Source organism: Micromys minutus (genome assembly GCF_963924665.1).
Source record: "Micromys minutus genome assembly, chromosome: 11".
Classification (NCBI taxonomy): domain Eukaryota; kingdom Metazoa; phylum Chordata; class Mammalia; order Rodentia; family Muridae; genus Micromys; species Micromys minutus.
In genome coordinates this window covers 55424944-55450815 of record NC_137980.1, presented here as the reverse complement: position 1 = coordinate 55450815, position 25872 = coordinate 55424944, and the positions used below count along the sequence as shown (strand labels likewise).

The window sequence follows — 25872 nt, the reverse complement described above, 5'->3', positions numbered from 1 at the left end:
ACCACAGCTGTAAGATATCAAAATGGCAGCATCTGACAAAACGGCAACACTTCGGCCAGCAGCAGTCACGAAAACCTAGTAAATACAACTAAAGGGCCTGGCTTTTCAGAACTCTCCTGCAAGTTCGAGAGTTGAAGGGGGCAACAGCCATGTGTCACTCAGAGGTCATTATCTCACAATGCCCACCTGCACACTGCATTCACTCCAGTCCCAGTATCAAGGGTCCTATTCATGCAGCCATGTCTTCCAAACTCATGTGCTGCTCCAACTGTATGTAGTTTAACATCACTGTAGGTCCAGTATCCAAGGGAGGCCTATGCCCTACCTCCCATTGCATCCTTAGTACACAGCATGCCGCATTCAGGACAGGAGCTGTACCCCACTGTCCTCAACTAAGGATGTGCCTAGGTAAGGTTCAGTACTATTGTGGACATCGGCACACTCATCTTACTGTATGTTCAGTACCCAAGGGTTGACCACGCTTCCCTCCAGGTCCTGCCACATTCCATAGACTTGGTCTCTCACCCTGTCAAGCCTACTTTTTGAAGGCGTCAACTAGCACTCTTTCTATCAGGTAAGGCCTAATACCTGGGAGTTCCAACTGCACAGTAGGATTGTAAAGGTTTCTTCTCCAATGGAATTGCAACCTGAGACGGGTCCCAGGAACCACACAGTTCTGAAGAGAGACAGTGTCCCAAGGGAAGGACGTCATGAGGTATGGGAGCTCAGGAACCATACCACTCTGAGAGGAAGGCTCTTGAGCAGAGGCATTGCAGCTCCCAGGGGAGGATATCCCCACTGAGCGGAGTTCATCCAAAGTCCTTTCACCTGATTGTTATATCAAACATCCACTCACCTGGGTCTGCTTCAGGAAAACTGTTTTTTATGTGTTTGGCTTTAGGAAGACGTCCTTTCACCTACGTGCCCACGCAAGACATCATTTGACCTAACTAACTTTCCAAAGAATCTAGAAGTTTCTGCTCCATTTCCCCTTTCTTTTCTTTCTTTCTTTGTTATAAAAATGACATGACACTTTTTATTTTTATAATCAGAAAAATAAGTCCCAAATTCTCAGTTCAGAGGCTGAACAGGAGAAATGGGCCCATCAGGGTAAACAGGTACCAGGTAAGACTGGGGGCCCTGGCCCACTCAACCCAAAGAACCCCAGGTAACAAGCGCACCAGGTCTACTCGTGTCTCTTCTCAAGTCACTTCCCATTCAGGGCTCAGATAAGCCGCTCTGGACTCCTGTGTGGGGCTGTTCTGAGATGGACTGTGGAGGGGTCAACAACCCCTGATCACAGGTTGTATGGGGTATGGACAGGTACAAGACCAAAGACATCTCTGTGGTAACACGTGTCAAAATCAGGGCCGGACACTGATGTAACAGGAATAAACAGGAATAGGGGTTTCCAGTTGCCCTACCATGCTTCTGGGGTGGAGGAAGATCTCCGAGAGGGTCGGAAGCAGCCATGGAGTTACTACCCCTTTACATCTCTCATGTAGCTGGAGGATCTTCAAGTAGACGCTAGCATCACCCCACAGCCAAGAAAACTGTGACCTGAAACCTGGCCAACCAAATTTACAGTGTGTCCCTGAGTCACCCAAGCCTGTGTGCTCAGGGCAGAAATCATTGGTGGGAAAAGGGAGTGAGGGGGAAACAGGAGACTGAGGCCTAGGTTTGCACTTTATCACATACAGGCACGCACAAACACACAACTAACCCCTGCACACATGCATAAGAGACTAAGAGATGCAAAGACAGCATTGGCAATTAGAGGCACCAAAAGATGCTAAGGGATCCCAACGGCTCCAAATTCTTAGAGAGGCTGTGTAACCTCAGGAGTTGTCCATCACAGAGCAGCGCATGTGAGGAGCACAGTAACACCACAAGGACTGACACCTTTGGAGGGGACAGTGGGACAACATGGAGTTCATCTCTCCTGATGCAATGAGACCAACCAGACAAAGTAGTCTGGAACCATCCTCGGGGCAGTCTGGGAAACCATCTCAGGCTTAAAGAGAGCTGGTTCTCACTAGTGCAGTCCAACTGTAGCATAACTAATTCACCCAGGAAGTTACAAGCCTCAGGCTCCAGGACTCACAGATGGGGCTTGAAAGGCCACACCTGTGGCAGAGTTGGAGCATCCACTGTGACCTCAGGGGCCTGAAGGGATATCCCAATATTGAAGGCTGGGAATGACAAGCTGGCACCAGTCCCAGCAGGTTCTGCCACCTAGGCTGACAAAGGGGCCTCAGAAGAGGCTGCAGGGCCAGGCCTGCTTTCTCCAGAAGTGAAGGGTGATCAGGAAGAGGAAGTAATGGCTGGGGTTTTTTAGGTGACTCTGGGCCCAGAAGAGACTTCTGGCCAATCTTATGTGGGATTGCCATAGGCAAAGATGTGAACACTTCTCTTATTGTGACTGTCTAGGGCTCATCAGGAAAGTCTTGGGAGGACTAGTTTGTTCTGGGACTTCAAATAATTACTGGGGCCACTTGGGGCTCACTAAGGCCTGTTGAGAGCAGCTAGTCTGGCTCAGAAGGGGTCTATTGGCATCATTCTGCTGACTTGGGCCAAGAGTTCCTGCAGAGAAGCAGCACTAGCCTGAAAGGCAGCTGGTGGGACAACTGTGTGGTGAGAGTCTGAGGGGACAGGCATTGCTGGCATTGGGGTAGCAGACTGTGGGGGCTTGTCCTCCTATGTCATGGCAGCCCTACAGGGCTGTTCACAGAGACACAGTATAGCTCATCAACCCAAAGTTTGGCAATGGTGCCATAAGGTCAGTAGAGACCAGCAGAGTTGACAGGGGGTCAACAGGGACCGAAGTGGGCATTAACAATGCCATGGATTCTGGCACTTCAGGCACTGCCTGGAGCTTGGAAGCACCAAGAGTGGCATGGGAGGCTGACCTGCGTGAGCACTGCTTCTGGCTGAGCTGATCTGGGGCTGGAAACTGAAGCTGGGAAAGATGGTGCTGAGCAGGGCCCAGAAGTTGTTGTCAGTCTTGGAAGGGTTGTCTGAAGCTTAGTAGAATTTGATAGGGCCAAGCTCACGGACCCAGGGATGGCTGTTGGGGCTGGCAGGGCTGTCCGGGGGCTGGTAGGGGCCTCTGGGTTGAACAGACTGGCAAGGCTGTTGCTGCTGCTGCGGCTGGGCCTGGCACGTCTGGTGCCAGCTGCTTCCTGGGAGCAGCCAGCCTTCTATGGAGCACACATGTATGGAGAGCTTCCGCAGGATCTTCCACGTCTCTTCATCACAAGTGGGCTCAGCATCCTGCCTTGGACTGCCCACCTTCAGGGGCTGCCTGTTCTCACTCGTCTCCACAGGTGGGTAGTTTTCTGACTCTTGGGGTTTCTTCATGAGATGTTGATCCCATTTCTCCTTCTGCTCATCTGGCTTCAGAACCACATTCTTATCCAGGGCCTCTAGAGTGCTGAAGCCTTCAATAATCTCCTGCAGTTCCTGAGATTTGAACTGGCAGAGAAAGGCACATGGCAGATGTGTAATGCACTGAAGCAATTGCCCATTGAAACCCTGAGTTCGTTTCAATGATAGAGTGTTTATATTTCTGTTTTCCAAATGCTGAAAAACTGAAAACATCCATCTGCCAGATGTCATTTCTTTTGGTACTGCTAGGTTTAGGACCAGCCGATAACAGATTTTGATATTATATATCAAAAATAATAAAAAACACAGGGTATTTTTTATTTCTTTGTCTTGATGCCAAGTGATAGAAACTTTTTTCTTTAAACCTCACCCATATGAGACCAAATGTGAGTAATATATAGTGGATAATTATTGCTTCTGATAGCCTATTGCAATTGTATGAATAACAGAGTTAATTCTGATTTATCATGTACAAATTCTGCAGTCTCTATATGCAAAAATGACTCTTTCTGCATATAAAGAATCAGTCACTATGATAAAAGGTTCAAGAAAATTTAATAACACCATAAGGATATCATGAAATTTTGACTTTTGAAGTGATGTATTCAGACCTGGTTTGTTTCCTATAACTTATAACCTGCCATCCCCGTCTTGTTAGCGTCAGTATCAAAGGAGCTAAACCTGAAAGAGAGGTAACAGGCCATGAGCAGCACTTAGATTGAAATTAAAAGTTATATAATCATATGAGCTACCTGGAAAGAAGCCTAAAGTAAGCCCTGACATATAGAAAATAATTGTCTCTTTGATGTTAATGGGTGGCTGGCAGACCCGAAACAGTCAAATGGTAATAAACAAAAATATGTACATATAATAAAGAACATATATTACACACACACACACACACACATATATATATATCCAGAATATATTCCTTCATGGATAAAATATATGTTCAGTGTCCACAGGCAAAACAAGGGCATCAGATCCTCTAGAACTGGTAATATATATATATATATATATATATATATATGGTTGTGAGTGGCCCTAATAAGGCTGGGAATGTAACCCTGGTCCTTTACAAGAGCAGTTGTGTTCTAAACTGCTGAGCAATCTTTCCAGCTACAGAATGTCATTTTTCATCCTTTCAAATAAAGGACTGTGTCACTGTTCCTTACAGTTTTTTTTTTCCATTTCACTAGTTTAAACTTTGTTGATTTTTACTCTACTACTTTTTGCCTTGGTTTGCGACTGCTTTTGTATGGCCATTAAGTGTTTTATCATGTTGAGATATCCTGAGGTTTAAATCCATGAATTTATACCTGTAAATATCGCTCTAAACCTCACTGAGAATGTTTATTGACCATCCTCCCTGCCTGGTTTTCATTCAGAGAGTTTCTGTCAAGAGATGGGAAGAGGTGATAAGGAAGCTCATCCCTGTGACGAGAAGACCCTCAGAGTTCTCAACATGATCTTGAAGACAATTGCACAAAGTACGTTGGTAAGGTGAAGTGGCCTACCTTACAGTTTAACAGGGGCAGGAAGATCAGGTTCCAGGACAAGGGCTCCTCCCTTGTTTTACACACACACACACACACACACACACACACACACACACACACACACAAGTTGGAATTATATCTCTTAAACAGAGATGATGGTGTCACTGGATTACCCAGACATTATAGAACTGTGTCACAACTATATTTTGTACCAGCAACAAACGTGATGAAAATAACAAGGATTTTTGAAATTTGTATCCAAAACAATGCCACTGCTTCAAAAAACAGTCCTGCATTCTTGACAAAGTACTTATCCATTTTATTTATTATTTCAGCAATGTTTTTAACAAAAGACAAATAATATTTGTGCATATTTATGTCATGGGCAAGTCTATGCCCTGGGCATCCTTGGGCACCTGGCATCGTTCTTCCCTATGGCTTGAATGCTCCTGGCCTCATTCCTTTCATCCTTGGAGCATCTCCTGAGAGTTGTCTATGGCTTGAAAAACAAAGTACCCTGTCTACTTGTTTCTTTTGTTCTTTGAACCTAAGAGTCCAGTGCTCACAACCTCTCCATGGTTTCCCATCTTCCCTAAGTAAAAGTCTTGTGGCTTCACTTACATATGAAATAGGTCAGGCCTTCCAACTGTAGTGGATAAGTGTGAGTCTGCATTCGATTATTCATTACAGCTGGCTGTTTTCATATGCTTCTACTCAAAAGCTTGTTTTTGCTACATGCATCTTGTCCTTGTGACTATACACATAGGTGATCCTTCTAAACCATCAGATATAAATTGCCTCATGCTCTGAGCAAAGTTCTCTTGTTTGAGACATTGGTCCTCCTACATTACGGGCTCCTATTCTCTCAGGCACTATGGATAATACAGCACTAAACAAGTGTTTCTACATGGGATAAATAGAGGGGGTTTTTTTCAATTTTGTTTGTTTTTGTTGCTCATGGTTCTCCAGACATCACAGAGCACACCTGTTGACCTTGCTCAGTTACGATGGGTGGCTGGTGTTCTGACCAGGCATGGAAAGTCTTCTGAGGCCCATGTTATACTGCTGACAACCTGCATGCTGTGGTACCTTCTTCACAGGATTTCTAAGTTCCCTGAAGGACTTCACTTTGCTGGCGCAATTGTGGCACCACCAGACATCATGGAATGACAGAGCCAGAAGAGTCAGGACAATAGTGAGCTGAGACCTTCCTCACAGAAGACATGTCAGTCTGCAGACCTCAGGGGATCTGAGAAGGTGTCACACCACCCAGACACACAGTTTTCATCTGCAGAAAGAGAAGGAGTTTGCTCTTAGGGAAAACAAAACACTTATGGGAGGAAATACTGGGACAACTAGAGGAGCAGGGATTGGAGAAAAGATCATCCAGAGACTGCCTCACATGGGGACCCATCCCATATGCACCCAATAAACCCAAGCACTATGGCTGATGCCCAGCAGTGCTTGCTGGCAGGAATCTGATATACATTTCTCATACCCAGAACCATAGATACAGAGGAGGATGCTTGCAGCGAACCATTGGACTGAACATTGAGACCCCAATGAAGGAGCTAAAGAAAGGACTGAAGGAGCTGAAAGGGTCTGCAACCCCATGGGAAGAACCAAATTATTCACAAACCAAACCCACCAGAGCTCCCAGGGACTAGAACACCAACCAATGAGTGCACATGGCTCCAGGTGCATGTGCAGCAGAGAATTTCATTCTCTGGCATCAGTGGGAGAAGAGGCCTTGGGTCCAATGAAGACTTGTTTTCCCAGTGTAGGAGAATGCCAATATATTGATGGGGAGAGGGTGTTAGGACAGGGGCACCTTCATGGAGGTAATGGGAGGGGTGGGTGGATGAATCCGGGAAAAGGGTGTAACTTCTGAAATGTAAATACAGAGAATATCCTTTTTAAAAAGAAAATGAATTAATGATCTTCCCAGAACATCAACAAAAAAAATAATTGTAGGAAAGAGAAAGAATAATATCATTTAGTCCAGCAAACAGATCAGTGACTTGCTGCCACAGCTGGAGACAGTAATCTGTGCCCAAGGACAGATCCAGTGTAAAGACAGAACTGAGGTCAGCTAGTTAACCTCCACGATTACACAGTAAATAAATATGTTTCCTGTTGGGAGCCGAGGTCCAACTATGCCACACAATGATGTCCTCCCCCCATTCTCCCTGCATGACAGCAAGATGTCGGGAGCCCGAGCCCCACACAATGACCTCCTCACCTCATTCCCCCTATGTGAGAGTATGGACTTTCCCCAGGGCCCTGGTTTCTACACAAGAATTAACTATGCTCAGGAGTTCCTCAGTCCCAAGTGCTTGGTGCTTACACAAGATAAGTTACAACTGCAAAAATGACTGTGAATTCGGAGCTCTCTGCAATCGATGGTGCCCAGGTGTCTTGAGAAGTCAGTTAAGCCTTAAATCTTCCGGCTAACAACTGACAAGACACCTCCGCATGTCTGCTCACCCCACATTCCATCCCCTTGTATAAAAGAAAAAACCTGTGACAATTTAAAGAGACCTTGACAAGGTTCTGCTTGGTCTCGCTCTTCTTTCTCGCCCATTCCTACCCAGGGTAGGACCCCTCGATCCCACGAATAACTGGATCCTGCAGCATGGGACATTTTCCTTAAAAATCTGACATTGTTTAAAAAATAAAAGCCTGGGAGTAGAAGTGCCGTAAAACCTCTCCACCTACCTGTCACCATGGCTGCCTCCACGGCCCCTTTTAACTGACAGGCAGGATTCTGTTGTTGGCTAGATGGACTCGCCTTTGCACTGGCAGGCAGCAGCATACACTTCCCAGGCCTGTTAGAAAGCCATTTTTCAGAGTCTTCCAGACCCGCCATCTAAGGGGGGGCCTGGGTGCAGTCTGACGCCTGCCACAGAAGGGCTCCTGAGTGGTATTTGGGGAAGACAGTCTGGGCTCTTTTTCCTCTATAGCAGGATCTCCACCTCTGGCCTCCATGATAGATTTTCGAGGTGATCTCAATAGTGACTTCCTGTTATCCAGTGACTTAGCTGGAGTCACATTGTGGAGCTGTCTCCTGAAGTGCGGCTGAGGTGAGGTTGGTGGAACAGTTGTGTTGTTCTTTCCACTCGGCATGTTAGTGTCCTTACATTGGGCTTTCTCCACTAAGACAGGATGACCTAAAACACACTCTGGGGACCCCTTGCTCTTTGAGTTGGAAGAGCCAACTCTGGACAAGCCCATCGATGTCTGTCTGGAATAGAAGATGGTCAATGATGACCCTGATGACTCTGTGGAAGAGCTTTCATCCGAGGTGTCACTAATCTCTATCTCCCACCAGGTGATGCTCGGGAAGTGAGACTTGTGGACAAGCCGTGGGAAGATCCTGTGACCAAGAGTTGTCTTCTTGAAGTAGTTCAAGGTGGGTGGCATAGAGTGCCTCAGTATCATTCTTTTTCCCTTGTCAAGACTTTCTGATTCACTGGGCAAACTGAAGGTGGGAAGGGTAGGCACACTAGATCCCCTCCTCATAGCTGTTTGTTTCTTCGTGTTTCTCAACATTTGATCACACTGCCGGGGATGAGGTTTTTTGATGGACTTGTCTTCCTGGGATGTCCGTTGCTTGAGCATTAAGTACGTAGCCATAACCTTGTCAAACTTTTTCTCCCGCAAACTTTCCCTTATCTCTCCTTGCTTGTACCCCATGACACCCATGATGAGCATTATTGTAGGATCGGGTTGGATGTCCGTGTTCTCTCCCAAAGGACTGGGAGAAGCTTCATCCTCATGCTTTAGCCACTGACATCTAAAAATTTCATGGATTCTTGGCCTTTCTCCAGGGTTGACAGTTAACAATTTGGCTATCACATCCCAAAGCTCTGGTGACAGCCTGAAGTTCATAGAATACTTTCCCTCCAAGATCCTCTGCTTTATTGCTTCATAGGTATATCCTTGGAAAGGGAGGAACCCTGTCGCCATAAAGTACAGCACAACCCCCAAGCTCCAGACATCGACTGCTCGCCCATCGTACCCTTTATCCTCAAACAGTTCTGGGGCACAGTAAGGGAGGGTCCCACAGAATGTTGCTAACTTCTGGCCCTCAATGATCCTGGTGCTCAATCCAAAATCGCTAAGTTTGATGTTTCCTTTGCTGTCCACTAAAATGTTTTCTGGCTTTAAATCCCTGTGGACAATCCCTTTCTGGTGAATATACTGGAGAGCCCATGCTATCTGTTTAAAGAGCCTGTGGCACTCCTCCTCTGGGAGGTAGCCACTCTCCACAATTCGGCTGCGAAGCTCTCCTCCCACAGCGTGCTCCAGAACGATGAAAATGTTGTCGGCGGTGTCGATTATGTGTAAAAGTTTAATAATATGGGGATGATCGAGGGATTTCATGATTTCGATTTCAGATCGGACCATGGGGGCGTTGCTGCTTTCAGGCAGAATCTTTACAGCTACCTTTGTCTGGGTGAGGCGATGCCTAGCCAATTTTACTTCACCAACTGAGCCTAGGCCAAGGGTTGTTAATACTTGGTAATGATCTGTAAAGGCGTCTTCCTCAAAGGGGTTGTCCCTTACAGTCTGACACAGGTGCCATCTCTTCATCTTGTTGATAGCATTGGTCACTGTCTATACCAGCTAGTGATGCAAGATAAAAGTGAATTAAAAGTGAGTCTATGGGAAACATTTATAGTCTTAAATTCCTGCACTATAAAAACAAACGAACAAACACACATACATGTGGTGCAAATAGTCTTATGATGCATGTCAAGCTCATAGAATTTTAAGAACAAGCTAAATCCAAAAGAATTAGATTCAAGTTCAGAATATGAATTGGTGAACGGGCGAATAAAATAATACAAACACCAATGTAACTCTCTTTGTTTGGAATTAATAGTTGTGTATAGGTGCCATGACCAATGCAAATCTTATGAAGGACAACATTTATTTGGGGCTGGCTTATGGGTTCAGGAGTTCAGTCCACTATCACCAATGTAAGAATAGAGCAGCCTTTAGGTATACATAAAGCAGTAAGAGCTGAGAGTCCTATATCTTGATCAGAATGCTTCTAAGAAAAGACCAGCTCTTCCATGGAGCTAGGAGTAGGACCTCCAAATGTATTCCATCAGTGTCACAGTTCGTCCAACAAGGTGACACCTGTTGATAGTGCCACTCCCTGGACCAAGCTTATTCAAACCACTCCAGTAGCATAGACAGGTTTATTTTAAGAATAAATATAACTGGTCAGGATGAGGAGGTGTTGGTCCGTGCTGGGTTTGTCCCTGCCCAAGGCTGTGGAGGCACCAGCGACTCAAGTCTTAGGGGTTCCTCCCTGGGAAGTGGCAGCCACGGCTAGGTCAGCCAATCCAATGCCAGCTGTGCAGCCCCGGATGCTGCTTCCCCATATACCCCAGTTCCCTAGGCCACCCACTGCCCATGGCACAGCCGGGCCCTGCTCCTCAGCTTGACGTTTCTCTTCAGTAGTGGGTAGCAGAATTGGAAAAAAAATAATGCAGAATTTTTGCGTGCACAGCAGCAAGTTGTGCAAGAAATTAATCAAAAGAGAGCAAAATGTAAGGAGCTTTCCTTGCCTGCTTTCTCCAACACGGATGCTGGAACATATTTCCTGACATGAAAGCAACTACCCAATAGTGATTGAAATTATGTTTTCTGTTCATTCAAACTGGGAGAGAGAAGTTTCTTTTTTCTGTCGTCTAGGGCTCATCAGTAGCAGTGTTGAGCTAGCAGAGAAGTGTGGTATGACTATTTTATATTAAAATATAAAGCATAAGTTTTAAAAATGTTCCAGGGAAATGGAAAAAACTAGAAGAATCTGATAAACCTCTGTACACACATTAAACTACTAACTAAGGAGAGAAAACATCTAAAGTGAAAGATTTAAAGAGCCAGAGGCCATCGATGACAAGGAGAAACAGTGCTTTCTGGACACAGAAAGGCACTTGCACATATGAACTCACAGAATTATGACCTGCTCAGGCTCAAGTCAGTCAAAATCTCAGCATGAAGTGGGGAGGTGCACAAGAAATCACACACCTAGCAAAGGAGCTCTTCAAAACTGATAGCTGGGAGGGAGATACCGATTTGAAGAGTGTGGCCCTTGATAAGGTCGGCAGAACACTCTTCCATGGAAGGCCACATATCTAAGAATATGGGGACAAAAGAAATGGGACTTGATGGCCAGAAACAAAACAAAACAAAAGACGAAATCCCAAATGGTAGGGAAAACCATGTGGAGGATCCTGGAGGAGTTAGAAGAAAAGATAAATATGACCAAAAATAGCACATAAAATTCTCAAAGAGCTGATTCCATACCAAAAAGCAACAAAACTGAAGTAGAAATTTAAAAGAATCTTATCAGCAATAACAATCAAAAGACCAGACCAGACACTCATTGGAGATTTCTATCAAATCTTTAGAGAAAAGTCCCACCATTGCTTTTCAAACTATTCTGTTAAAACAGAAAGAGGAGGAAGAAAAGCCCAGATTCATCCTGTGAGCCTGTACTATGCAGATACTGAAGCCTTGTGAGTACAGTAACAAAAGAAGAGCATTATAAACACCTGTGAACACGGACACACTTCTTAGTCACGGTGCTTAATACTTAACCTGGAATTCAACAGTGCTTAAAGGGACCAAACTTCCCCACCAAGATGGGTTCATCCTGTCAGTCACACCCAGGCTGCAACACCCACCAACTGGTTGACAGCAATGCAGAGGGACAGAGGGACAACAGTCACAGGCTCAGCTGAAGAGTAACATTGTAACTTAAAAAGAAGAACATGGGGCTGGAAATCACCCTGTTGTCTTTGACAAGTCCCAGAAAGATGTTGACTGACTCTCAAGTGCTGAAGCAAAGGTAGGGGAAGGGGCCTGTAGTAAAAGGAATTGATTAGGAATGTGAAGGAGAAAGAAGGGGTGGGGAATACAGGTTTACCAAGTAGGTGATTATTTTCAAAGTACATTATGTGCATATATAGAAATGTCTTACATTGTATGCTTAATGTTTATTAACGAAACCTGTTCAAAGTAAGTGAAAGGCAATGAAAATGAGTAGGTAGAAAAGGACAATTTGAAGATAGTTTATGAAGAAATTAAACTATGTAAAAATGAAAAGGTAAAGTCAAAGACAAACTAAGGCATGTAAAATGTAAAACTAAAACCTGCAAACCTCAAGCAGTAACTGATTAAAGTTACTCACCGTGTCAAAGTCCAAGTGGTTCACCAGAGTCCAAAACGTTACCAGAATCCAAGTCCAAAATGTTACCAGAATCCGAGTCCAAAACGTTACCAGAATCCAAGTCCAAAATGTTACCAGAATCCGAGTCCAAAACGTTACCAGAATCCAAGTCCAAAATGTTACCAGAATCCGAGTCCAAACCTTTACCAGAATCCAAGTCCAAACCTTCACCAGAATCCGAGTCCAAAATTTTTACCAGAGTCCAAGTCTCACCAGTAACCACCAAACCTCTCTCCAAACCAGAAGGACAGTAACCAGCCCTGGACAGTACATTATATAGGTGGGTGTCTATTGTTTATCACAGTCCTTCTTTGTGATGTCAGAGTAAGACAGGGACCAATGAGGGATGGGCACACTCCTGCCCCAAAGGACTGTATTAGCTACTCTGCAGTTACTGCTACCAAGTGCCCAATCAGAAGCAGCATAATGGTTCATTTTGGCTCACACTTTGAGGAAACAGGGAACCCACGATGAACAGTGTTAGCATGTGGCTATACACATTGTACTTCTGGTCACCCCATGTCTAATGCCAGGTCATAAAACTGCTTCCTAGAGCTACAGCCCACCTCCAAAACCTAGTCTCCAGCTTCCCATGACAGCATCACCAGCTAGAGACCACGTTTTCAGACCCATATACAAGTCCATGTGTCTATAGGGGAGTTTTTAAATGCAAACCACAGCAAGGACTATCTCCACTTAAACAGTAATCGGGGTAATTTTAATAAAGGCCCCCAAAGCTTTAACTGGGGATAGACTCATATTTACCAGTAAGAAAGTGAACCCAAATAATGCTCCAATGTCCTTTGTGAATCCTTTGTGACTAGGACTGAAAATACTGTGCTAACCACTGACTGTTACAAACATCATATCTATGTTCAAAGTAGTCATTCCTCTCTATATACTTTGTGTCTAAAGTATGCCCCTCACTGTCACAGTCCTACTGTCACAAAATATCTTTCTTCAAACACCCTAGAACACATTACTAAAGTGTATGTGACTGAGAGGAAGGGAACTTGGTCATAGCTTCCCTGAAAGAATCTTCGATTTTCCTTCAGGGACCTAGAAGCCAAGGAGACAGAAGGCAGACATCTTCAAGATGATCAGGAAAGAGTAATGTCAGCTAGACTCCTACAGACTGGAAAAGCTGTTGGCATGGGAGATAGCGACTCTTCAAATGTGAAAGTCTCATCCTGATCTATAACAAATTGCCTTAGACTGGGAAATTTATAAACAACTGAAATTGATTTCTTGTACTTCTGGAGATAGGTAAGTTAAGAACTGATGTTCAGGAGTTTTGATGGGTATTAACGGCCAGGATGCCTAGAGTACCTGAGGGCTGCTTGCTTGATAACTTTCTTTGCAACCTGCAAAGATGTATGATCCTGACTGCTGGTCCTGGGATAAGACAATCATTGTTGACATCGTTTTTCAGGGACAAACAGTGGCTTCAGTCACCAGATGTCAGTCAGGATCTTTGGGTTTTACCTGTACTCTTAGTAGGACAGGTTTGAAGTCTAACACTGGGCCGGGTAATTTTGAGAGTGGGATGCTATGTGGGCAAACACATGGTGGTTTGAATATTCTCTGTGCTAAAGAGACTCCTCTTAACCAGGGTGGCAGCACACAGCTGCCTGGGCTTAGGCTGGGCTTCCCACAACTCTTCCATAGAGTAGTCCAATATTTGCCTGTGAGTATCTGCATCTGTGTCAGTCAGGTAATGGTTGAGCCCCTCAGAGGACAGCTATGTCAGGCCGGTGTCTGCAAGAAGTCCATGGCATCTGAAATTGTGTCAGAGTTTGATGTCAGGCCCTTTCCTATAGGAAACACATTCTATCATGATGGTGAACTGTCTGGGTTAGCACCATGCAGGCCCCAAATACGACTGAAGATTCAACGTAGATTTGGATGGACACATTTTCCAACATCAGGCTCCATAAACTCGAGTGGTTACTATTAGATAAGCTCTGACTGAGGAAAGTCATTACAGTTCCACTGACAAATATCAGGCATGATCTCATAGACAAATTAGGAAGGCCTTATTTAAGCTTTCAGGATGTGGGGCTTTAAGGGATGAGGTAATAAAAGGTAACATGAACAAGTTTAGAGAAGGACTAGCTAAAAGAAAAAGAGAACAAAACCAAAGGTCGTCCAAATCTTGGTTTAACTCCTCCCCTTCGCTCACTACCTTGATCTCTACCCTACTAGGACAAGGAGGATCTGGTGAGTCAAACCTGTAATTACTGTGAGAAAGGAACAATCAGAGCCAGATGCGGATGTGCCAGAGGACCACAATGCTAGGAATTTTCTGACATACCCCCCAAATGGGTATGCACTAGATAAAGCTGTGGCCAGATAGCAGTACCACTCCTCCAGGGGGCTCCAACTGTGTGAAAGGTCAACACTGACCGCCAATGGAAAGTACCTGACTCAGACTGTGTTAAGCCTACCTCGCAAAGATGTATAAAAGGTGTGCATTTTGGGAACTCTGGTCATCACTGTCCCGATTACAGGATGTCCCCAGTATACTGGAATCAATTAAAACTCTTGCCTATTGCATTGTTCTTTGTCTCTGTGGGTGTGGATGTCTCAGACATTGAGCTCATTGGGCACAAGGACATGCCAGTTCCTAAAGTTGTCATTCTTAGATGAAAGAGCTCAAGGAGCAGGGTAAAATATTTATCTGAAAACATTGATACGAATGTATTGATGAATAATAGACACTTTAGGCAGACACACAGCAGGTAAACTCTGAGAGATAGTATCTTGCCTTAGCGTGAATGGGGTCCATTTTTATAGTCATTAGGAAATATTGTCTGGCCTTGTCTCCTGGGACATTTGTTTGGCTTGTTATTTGTATAGTTAGGAGGACAGACAACTACATTTTCTGACTTGGTTGGCTTCCTTTTCTGAAACTGACCATTGGGTAAGGCACCCAGGGCTATTTATTGCAGGTCCGCCATGCTTGTAAACAGCGTCGTAAACATGGTCAGGCTTCAGGCAACGAGGAGCTGACACCAGAGTGGGAGATTTTGCCCTTTATGTGGGGCTCTTTTATTTGGTCCTCCCTCTCTACAAAGAATACAGCTTTGATTTTCTTTATGATCTAAACCAATACGGTATCAATACGGGAGCAAGGGTCCGGAGCGAGGCTTTTAAGTCTTGGAAGCCACACTGCTACAGATTTGCATGACTAACACCTTTATAGATTCAATGGAAGGCCCGTGGGAACCACTGCAAGTGACATTGTACTCAAGATACTGGGCATGCGTCCCTGTGCCAGAGATGATCACTTTGATTAATGGACGCCTTCTCCCTGCAGGCTAAGATACCCTTGAGATAGTTTGTCTATTGAATGTCCCCCAAAGGCACTATTGCAGAGTTATTGACACTTCCTGACATAAGTTTCTTGGGAAGAACTTAGGCACATTTGATGGTTTTTTATTCCTGTGGCAAAATGCTTGATAGAGGGTGTTGGGATTCTGTAAACCCCACCCCTCAATTACCTGGCAGTAGCCAGGTATGCTCCGCCCCAGTGACCTGACACTATAAAAGGGGCTGCTTGCCCCCTCCTCTCTCTTGGCCTCTCTTGCCTCCTGGCTCTCTTGTTCTCCCATCCCTATCCATCCTCTTCTCCTTCCCTTCCCCCCTCTCTCTCCACATGCTCATGACCGGCCTCTACTCCTCTCCCCCTCTCTCTCTGCCTCTACCACCCTCTTAACTCTCCCATGACCTGAATAAACTCTATTCTGTACTATACCATTGTGTGGCTGGTTCCTCAGGGGAAAGGATTCTCAACATGGACCTCCACCCCCCCCCCAGAGTCATCCCCTTTACCCCCAGGCCTTGCTGCACCTCCATGGGCCATATGCCCCCCACTCTCTTCATCCTTTCCCTAACATTGGTGCCAAAACCCGGGACGTCATCTTTTCACAACATTGGTGCCCTGTGACTTTTCCTTTCGTTGGTGCCCCGTCATCTTTTCCTTACAGAGGGAATTGGGGGGGGGGGTACTTTTGCTCAGAAATAAAGTCTGCTACAATAGGAAAGGCAGAGCTGCGGTAGAAATTGGTAAATGGTAAAGTCCCTTACATGTCAGTGGCCTCGGAAGCAGTGAGCACTTCTTGGGCTGAGGTATGAACACAGGTTCCACCCCCTATGACCCACTACCTTCAGCAAGGCTCCCAAATCCTATAGGCCCAACAACCTCCCAAAAGAGTGCCACCAACTGGAGACCAAGTGTTCACATAGCTTGTGAGAGACTCCTTACCACCAAACCAAACCATAACATCAGGTCACTAGCATCAGGTGCTCTTGGGTAAGGTATTGGGACCTCAATTGTCCTTGCTTGTTTCTCTGTTGTGTGAGTTTTTTATCTTCTGAACTGTGATCCAAAATGTGCAGTGAGAGTATGCCTCTCTCTGCCCCCATCAGCTAGCCTGCCTCATGTCTCCTCTATTATACAACGATACTACATAACGTTTTTAAAGTGGAAGATCATGCCTCTGGTAGCTAGATCTAAAGGTAGCAGCATTTACTGACACAAAGATATGTGTCTGCCTCTCATATCCTTGGTTTCCCTGTGGCTCTCTCTGCTTCCCATTTTTTATCCAAATCCACAGTCTTTCCTTAACTTCCCAATGTGACAGACACAGATGGGGATATCTGGCAGTTCTCAGAAGTAATCACCTTCTACAGTACTCACAGACACATATGCTGCCTTGAAGACAGAGGACTCAAGATGTGCGTGTACACTTCCAGTCTCCATCTGAGCCCGGAGCTAAGGCTAACCCACAGCCCTCTCTGCACCCAAATTCTGCCTGGACAGAGCTGGTCTCCCATGAGTGCTCTCACTCCTAAGATCACAGGCTCAAATAACCACAGGAGGGACTATCTGAGACCAGCTCGGTCAAACAACAGGTCCCTTAGGGCAGGATTGAGGATTGAAAGAAAAAAAGAGGCAGTTAGTCAAAACTGTAATATGACTTCAGCCAGTCTTGCGGATGAAGCAAAGCCTTCTTTATCCAGTCCTCTTTTAAGCCACTTTAATTACATGCAGAAAGGTAACGTCAGTTCTGAGTCAGGGAACAAGCAAGTTAACAATCAAAAATTCTGTAAACATCTTTCTGGAGGCCAGGTGTGAAGATCAGGGACAAGAGGGGATCTCAAGAGACAAAGAGACTGCCACACCTACATCTGCTGAGCCTGCCCTGAGCTACAAGTGTAAATGTCCTGCCCTGAACTAGAACTCTAAGTGTTCTGCCCTGAGCTTCAAATACAAATGTTCTTAATTCGGGGGCCAGTTTCCTGAGTATAGAACCAGAGTCAGATTCCTGCCTTGACCAGGTTCCGATTGTCCTGGTGACACAAAAAATTCCCACTGCCAACAGTCCAGTGGCACCAAAATTGCTCTCCACAAGGGACAAGCTCCAGTCACAGACAACAAGACCTACTAACACCAGAAATAACCAGATGGTGAGAGGTAAGCACAAGAATCTAAGCAACAGAAACCAAAGCTACTTGGCATCATCAGATCCAGTTCTCCCACTATAGCAAGTCCTGGATACTCCATCACACCGGAAAAGCAAGATTTAGGTTTAAAATAATATTTTAAGAAGGACACTGTCTTAGTTAGGGTTTTATTGCTGTGAACAGACACCATGACCAAGGCAAGTCTTATAAATAACAACATTTAATTGAGGCAAGCTTACAGGTTCAGAGGTTGAGTCTATTATCATCAAGGTGGGAACATGGCAGCATCCAGGCAGGCATGGTACAGGAAGAGCTGAGAGTTCTAGATCTTCATCCAAAGGAAGCCAGGAGCAGACTAAGTTTCCTCAGGCAGCTAGAAGGAGTGTCTCCAAGCCCAGCCCCAGAATGACACACTTCCTCCAACAAGGCCACACCTTCTAATAGTGCCACTTTCTGGGCCAAGCATATGCAAACCATCACAGACATAAATAATTCCCAAAAGAAATACAAGAGAGGGGACAACATTTGAAATGTAATAAAATGTATCCAATAAAATCAGTAAAAAAGAAAGAGAGAGAAAAAGAAAGGAAGACAGGAAAACACAGGTAAACAAGTAGAAGCCCTTAAAGAGGAAACACAAAGATCCCTTAAAGAATACAGAAAAACACAACCAAACAGATGATGGAATTGAACAAAACCATCCAGGATCTAAACATAGAAATAGAAACAATAAAGAAATCACAAAGACAGACTGTTTCCAAAATGGCGGCAGCAATGAATGTGGATACCCCCAGCAACACCGACAGCAGCGCAGGCAAGAAGCGTTTTGAAGTTAAAAGGTGAAATGCAGTAGCCCTCTGGGCCTGGGATACTGTGGTTGATAACTGTGCCATCTGCAGGAACCACATTATGGATCTTTGTATTGAATGTCGGGCCAACCAGGCATCAGCTCCTTCCGAAGAGTGTACGGTTGCATGGGGAGTCTGCAACCATGCTTTCCATTTCCACTGCATCTCTCGATGGCTCAAAACGAGGCAGGTGTGTCCATTGGACAACAGAAAGAGGGAATTCCAAAAGTATGGGCATTAGAAAAGACTCTCCCGTAAAGCTTACCCATTTGTTACTCTTTTAGTGACTTCCTGTTAATTATAAATTAGCTAGAACCATGGTTCTTTTTCTTTCCTTTGTCTTTGGAGTTTGGTGTTCCCACAACCATGTTGTATTTTGTGTCAAATAAAGCCTTTAAGTTGGAGATGATTGCTATTTCATGTATGTGAAAAGAGTGATCTGAGAAGGAGCCTCTTCAGAGCCAGGAAACCAGCCTCAAAAAGTGTACTGTTCTTGACAAGAACACACTTGTCCTGTGGGTTCATCTTCACAAGGTCAAAAGGAACCTGTTAAAAGTCTGCAAGTGTGGCTCACTGGCACCTGGAAACGCCCCAGGCTCTGTCTTCCTTCTGAGATAGCACCAGGCAGGAGTGAAGAAGGACTTGGCAGCCTTGGACCAGCCAGGTCTGCTCTGGGCTTTGAACTCTCAAGAAAGAGAGTCTAAGAACCAGTGAATGGCATCAAGTGGGCACAGAAAGGCTTTGTCAGCTCCAAACACTACAGGGTTGGTGCTGATTGTGGAAGACATGTTGCAATCTCTAGAACAAAACTTGACCAAAAGGAAAAAAAAAAATCCTACTATGTAATCTTGGCTGTCAATAGAATGATCTTAAAGCAACTTGAAAACTGAGGTTTGGACAGTTTGAGTATAAGCCTATAATCCCAGGTACTTGGGAATTAGGTAGAAGGATCAATCCTTTGAGTCCAGGAGATCTTGTTTCTAAAACAGGAGTTCTAGTTTGGGGTCTAGGGGGCGCTGCAGCTCAGCTATAAGGCCATGAGTTTAATTGCTGGCATAAATGTAAAACAAAAGGGTGAAATTGAATTAACAAGAGCTCAAGTTTCCTTTAAACGTGCTGACCAGGGAAGGAGCGGCCATCCTGATGCTGGTTCCGTGGCTATAGTCTACTGAGACTCCATTTCTGTTGTGAGTTTCATGTAGTTAACAATCCTACAAAGGTTCTGAAATCCTTCAGGGGAGTTTTCCTTTCTCCGGTGCCATTCCAGGTGAAAGCGATGGCCAGATAAAGCAGGTCTGAGACTCCCAATTGTCTTCTGTTGTCAAGCAAAAAAAGATTGCAAAAATGTGAAACAATGCTGTCATTATTCTTGTTGTCAAAAGTTAATTTTAATAAAAATAAGTATGTTGATGGCAAAAAAAGAAATCACAAAGAGAGACAACCCTGAAGATAAAAAAAAACCTCAGAAAGAGATCAGGAGTCATATATGCAAGCATCACCAACAGCAGACAAGAGATGAAAGACAGAATCTCCAGGACAGAAGGTACTATAGAAAACATTGGCACAATAAAAAAAATGAAAAAAACAAAAATCTCCTAACCCAAAACATCCAAGAAATCCAGGACACAATGAGACCAAAACTAAGGATAACAGGTATAGAAGAGAGCAAAGATTCAAAACTTAAAGGGCCAGTAATTATCTTCAACAAAATTATACAAGAAAACTTCCCTAACCTAAAGAAAGAGATGCCTGTGAACCTACAAGAAGTCTACAGAACTTCAAATAGATTGGACAGGAAAAGAAATTAATCTCATCACAAAATGGTCAAAACACCAAATGCACAAACTAAAGAAAGAATATTAAAAGCAGTAAAGGGAAAAGGTCAAGTAACATATAAAGGCAGACTGATCAAAATTACACAAGACTTCCCAACAGAGACTATGAAAGCTAGAAGATCCTGGACAGATGTCATACAGACCCTAAGAGAACATAACTCCAGCCCAGGCTACTATACCCAGCAAAACTCTCAGTTAAAATAGATGGAGAAACCAAGATATTCCATGACAAAAACCAATGTACATAGTATCTTTCCACAATTTCAGCCATACAAAGGAAAATAAATGGAAAACTAAAACACAAGGAAAGAAATGACACCTAGGAAAAGCAAGAAAGTAATCTTCTTTCAACAAACCCAAAATAAGATAGCCACACAAGCAGAATTCCACCTCTACAAATAAAAATAACAGCAACAATCACTTTTCCTTAATATTTCTTAACATTGATGGACTCAATTTCCCAATAAAAAGACATAGAATAACAGGCTGGATACTTAAAGAGGACCCAACATTTTGCTGCATACAGGAAACACACCTCATCTCAGTGACAAAGACAAACATTATCTAAGAGTAAAAGGCTAGAAAACAATTTCCCAAGCAAACGGTCCCAAGAAACAAGCTGGAGTAGCTATTCTAATATCAAATAAAATTTACTTTCAAGCAAGAGTCATCAAAAAAGATAAGGAAAGACACTTTTTACTCATCAAAGGAAAAATCTACCAAAACAAACTCTCAATCATGAACGTCTATGCTCCAAATACAAGGGAACCCTCATTCATTAAAGAAACTATACTAAAGCTCAAAGCATATATTGCACCACACATAATAATAGTAGGAGACTTCAACACCCTACTCTCTTCAACTGACAGATAAGAAAATAGAAACTGAATAGAGACACAGTGAAACTAACAGAAGTTATGAACTGAATGGATTTAACAGATATCTATAGAATATTTCATCCTAAACAAAAGAATATACCTTCTTCTCAGCACCTCGTGGTACCTTCTCCAAAACTGACCATATAATGGGTCACAAAATAAGCCTCAAAAGATACAAGAATATCAAAATAATCCTATGCATCCTATCATATAACCACGAAATAAGTCTGGTCTTCTATAAAAACAAAAAACAACAGAAAGCCCACATACACATGAAAGCTGAATCTCTCTACTCAACAACAACTTGGTCAAAGAAGAGAGAGAGGAAGGAAGAGAGAGAGGAAGAAAGAGAGAGAGAGAGAGAGAGAGAGAGAGAGAGAGAGAGAGAGAGAGAGAGAGAGAAGAACAGAGAAGAGAAGAAAGGGAAAACTTTTAGTGAAAATGAAGGCACAACATATCCAAACTTATGGGACAAAATGAAGGCAGAACTAACTAAGAGAAAAACTCATAGCTCTGAGTGCCTCCAAAAACAAACTGGAGAGAACATACGCTAGCTGCTTGACAGCACACCTGAAAGCTCTAGAACAAAAAGAAGCAAATACACCCAAGAGAAGTAGACGGCAAGAAATAATCAAACTCAGGGCTAAAATCAACCATGTAAAAACAAAAAGAGCTACATAGAATCAACAAAATCAGGAGCTGGCTCTTTGACAAAATCAGCAAGATAGATAAACCCTTAGCCAGACAAACCAGAGGGCACAGAGACAGTATCTAAATTAACAAAATCAGAAATAAAAAGGGAAACATAACAACAGAAACTAAGGAAATCAAAAAATTATCAGATCCTACTACAAAACCCTATACTCAACAGAACTGGAAAATCTGCATGAAATGGACAATCTTCTACACAGATACCAGGTACCCAAGTCAAATCAACCAGATAAACCATCTAAACAGTCCCATAACCCCTAAAGAAATAGAAGCTGTCACTAAGTCTCCCAACCAAAAAGAGCCTCAGACCAGATAGGTTTAGTGCAGAATTCTATCAGACATTCAAGAAGACCTAAATGCCAATAGTCTTCAAACTATTCCACAAAATAAAAACAGAAGAAACACTGTCCAATTCATTTTTTGAAGCCACAATTACCCTTATACTTAAACCACAGAAAGACCCTACAAAGAAAGAGAACTTCAGTCCAATTTCCCTTATAAATATCTGTGCAAAAATACTCAATAAAAATTCTCACAAATCAAATTAAAGAACCCATCAAAAAGATCATTCACCATGATCAAGTAGGCCTCATCCCAGGAATCCAGGGATGGTTCAATATGCAGAAATCCATTAATGTAATTCACGATATAAAAAGCTCAGAGGGGGGAAAAAACACATGATCATCTCATTAGACGCTGAGAAAAAAAATTGACAGAATTCAACACTCAACACTCAACACTCCTGCATGATAAAAGTCTTGGAACAATCAGGAGTTCAAGTCCCATACCTAAACATACTAAAAGCAATATACAGCAAACTGGTAGCCAAAATCAAACTAAATAAATGGTGAGAAACTTGAAGCAATCCCATTAAAATCAGGGACTAGACAAGGATGCCCAATCTCTCCCTACCTGTTCAATATAGTACTCGAAGTCCTAGCCAGAGAAATTAGACAGCAAAAAGAAGTCATAGGGATACAAACTGGAAAAGAAGAAGTCAAAATATCATATGATGATAGTATATTTAAGTGATCCCAAAAATTTCACCAGAGAACTACTATAGCTGATAAACAACTTCAGGAAAGTGGCTGAATATGAAATTAACTCAATGGTGCTAGAGAGATGGTTCAGTGGTTAAGAGCACTGACTGCTCTTCCAGAGACCCTGAGTTCAAATCCCAGTAACCACATGGTGGCTCACAACCATCTGTAATAGGATCTGATGCCCTCTTCTGGTGTGTCTGAAGACAGACAGCTACAATGTACATATATATACATATATATATGTATAATAAATCTAAAAAAAATTAAATTAAATTAACTCAAAAAAATCAGTAGCTTTTCTGTACTCAAAGGATAAACAGGCTTAGAAAGAAATTAGAGAAACAACACCCATCACAATAATATAAAATGGTCTGAATCTAACCAAGGAAGTGAAAGATCTGTATAATGAGAACTTCATGTCTCTGAAGAAAGAAATCAAAAATCTCAGAAGATGGAAAGATCTCCCATGCTCGTGGATTGGTAGGATTAATATAATAAAAATGACCATCTTGCCAAAAACCAATCTACAGATTCAATGCAACCCCCATCAAAATTCCAACTCAATTCTTCATAGAGTTAGAAAGAGCAATTTGCAAATTCATTTGGAATAACAAAAAAACCCAGGATATCAAAAACTATTCTCAACAATAAAAGAAATTCTGCGGTGATCGCCTTCCTTGACTTCAAGCTATATTACAGAGCTATTGTGGTAAAAACTGCATGGTATTGGTACAGAGACAGGCAGGTAGATCGATGGAATAGAATTGAAAACCCAGAAATGAACCCACACACCTGTGGCCACTTGATATATGACAAAGGAGCTAAAACCATCCAGTGGAAAAAAAGAAAGCATTTTGACAGATGGTGTTGGTGCAACTGGTGGTCAGCATGTAGAAAGATGCAAGTTGATCCATTCTTATCTCCTGTACAAAGCTCAAGTTCAAGTGGATCAAGGACCTCCACATAAAACCAGATGCACTGAACCTAAAGAGAAAATGGGGAAGAGCTTAGAACACAAAGGCATGGAGGAAATTTTCCTGAACAGATCACCAGTGGCTTATTTCTAAGATCAACAATGGACAAATGGGACCTCATAAAAGTGCAAAGCTTCTGTAAGGCCCAGAACACTGTCAATAGGACAAAATGGCAACCAATAGATTGGGAAAAGATCTTTACCAATCCTACATCCAATAGAGGGATTTAATATTTAATATATACAAAGAACTCAAGAAGTGAGACTCCAGGGAACCAAATAACCATATTAAAAATGGAGCACACTGACAAATAGTTTCCTGTTAGTGAGTACATACCATGCATATCCTTTGTGTCTGAGTTACCTCATTCAGGATGATATTTTCTAGTTCCATTCATTTGCCTGCAAAACTCAGGATGTCCTCTTTCTTAATGGCTGAGTACTATTCCATTGTGTTAATGAACCAAATTTCTGCATCCATTCTTCTGTTGTGGGACATCTGGGTTGTTTCCAGCTTCTGGCTATCACAAACAAGGCTGCTATGAACATAGTGGAACACATGTCCCTGTGGCATGGCAGAGCATCTTTTGGGTATATTTCCAAGAGTGGTATTGCTGGGTCTTTAAGTAAATCTATTTCCAATTTTCTTAGGAACCTCCAAATTGATTTCCAGAGTGGTTGTACCAGTTTGTAATCCGATCAACAATGGAGGAGTGTTCTTCTTTCTCCACATCCTCTCCAACATGTGTTGTCACCTGAGGTTTTGATCCTAGCCATTCTGATTGGTGTAAGGTGGAATCTCAGGGTCATTTTGATTTGCATTTCTCTGATCACTAAGGACTTTAAACATTTCTTTGGGTGCTTCTCAGCCCTGCAAGATTCCTCTATAGTGAATTCTCAGTTTAGTTCTACACCCCATTTTTTATTGGGTTGTTTGATTTTTTGGTGGTTAGTTTCTTGAGTTCTTTATATATTTTGGATATTAGTCCTCTATTGGATGTGGGATTAGTGAAGATTTTTTTCCCAGTCTGTAGGTTGCTGATTTGTCTATTGACTATGTCCTTTGCCTTACAAAAGCTTTCCAGTTTCATGAGGCCCCATTTATCAATTCTTGATCTTTGAGTGTGAGCCATTGGAGTTCTGTTTAGGAAATTTCCCCTGTGCCAATGAGTTCAAAGCTCTTTTCCACTTTCTCTTTTATTATATTGAGTATATCTGGTTTTATGTCGAGTTCCTTGATCCACTTGAACTTGACCTTTGGGTAAAGTGACAAATATGGGTCTATTTCCATTTTTGTACATACAGAGAGCCAGTTTCATGCGGCCAGAGACCTGGGAGGTAAGAGACTCTCAGAAATCAAAGGAGAGGACCCTAGATGAAATGCCCTACAGTGGGGAGAGGGAACTTGTAGAAGCCACCTCCAGAAAAAAGACAAGGCATGGTGTTGCCATCCCACAGTCAGAATTCTGACCCATAACTGTTCCTGTGTGAAAGAACTACAGGGATGGAATTGGAGAAGGGCCTGGGGAAAAGAATGTTCAGCGACAGGCCCAGCGGGGGATCTAGCTCAAGGGGAGTGCCCAAGGCCTGACACCATCACTGAGGCTATAGAGCACTCACAGAAAGGGACCTATCATGACTGCCCCCCCCAAAGACCCAACAAACAGCTGAAAGAGTCAGATGCAGATATTTGTATCCAACCAATCAACAGAAGTTGCTGAACCCTGTGGTTGAATTAGGGAAAAGCTGGAGGAAACTGAGGAGGAGAGCAACCCTGTAAGCAGATCAGCAGTCTCAATTAACCTGGACCCCCAAGATCTCTCAGACACTGGATCACCAACCAGGCAGCATATACCAGCTGATATGAGGTCCCCAACACATATACAGCAGAGGAATACCGGGTCAGGTTTCAGTCAGAGAAGATACACCTAACCCTCAAGAGACTGAAGACCCCAGGTCTGGTGGGGTGGGTAGGATGTG

General features: G+C 43.3%; 1 protein-coding gene and 1 pseudogene across 2 annotated transcripts; one reads left to right on the top strand and one right to left on the bottom strand.

Annotated features, from left to right (window-relative positions):
• Positions 1–3024: 3024 nt before the first annotated feature.
• LOC308427462 (sperm motility kinase X-like) lies at positions 3025–9482 on the bottom strand (the record flags this gene model as incomplete). The annotated part of the gene is made up of 2 exons (XM_080925581.1): positions 3025–3474; positions 7644–9482. 2 exons carry the CDS (start codon positions 9480–9482, stop codon positions 3025–3027), a joined length of 2289 nt encoding a protein of 762 aa, XP_080781707.1.
• Positions 9483–18366: 8884 nt separating this feature from the next.
• On the top strand, positions 18367–18722 carry LOC308427298 (E3 ubiquitin-protein ligase RBX1-like; annotated as a pseudogene). The gene has a single exon. The product of its transcript is annotated as an E3 ubiquitin-protein ligase RBX1-like (transcript).
• Positions 18723–25872: the final 7150 nt, after the last annotated feature.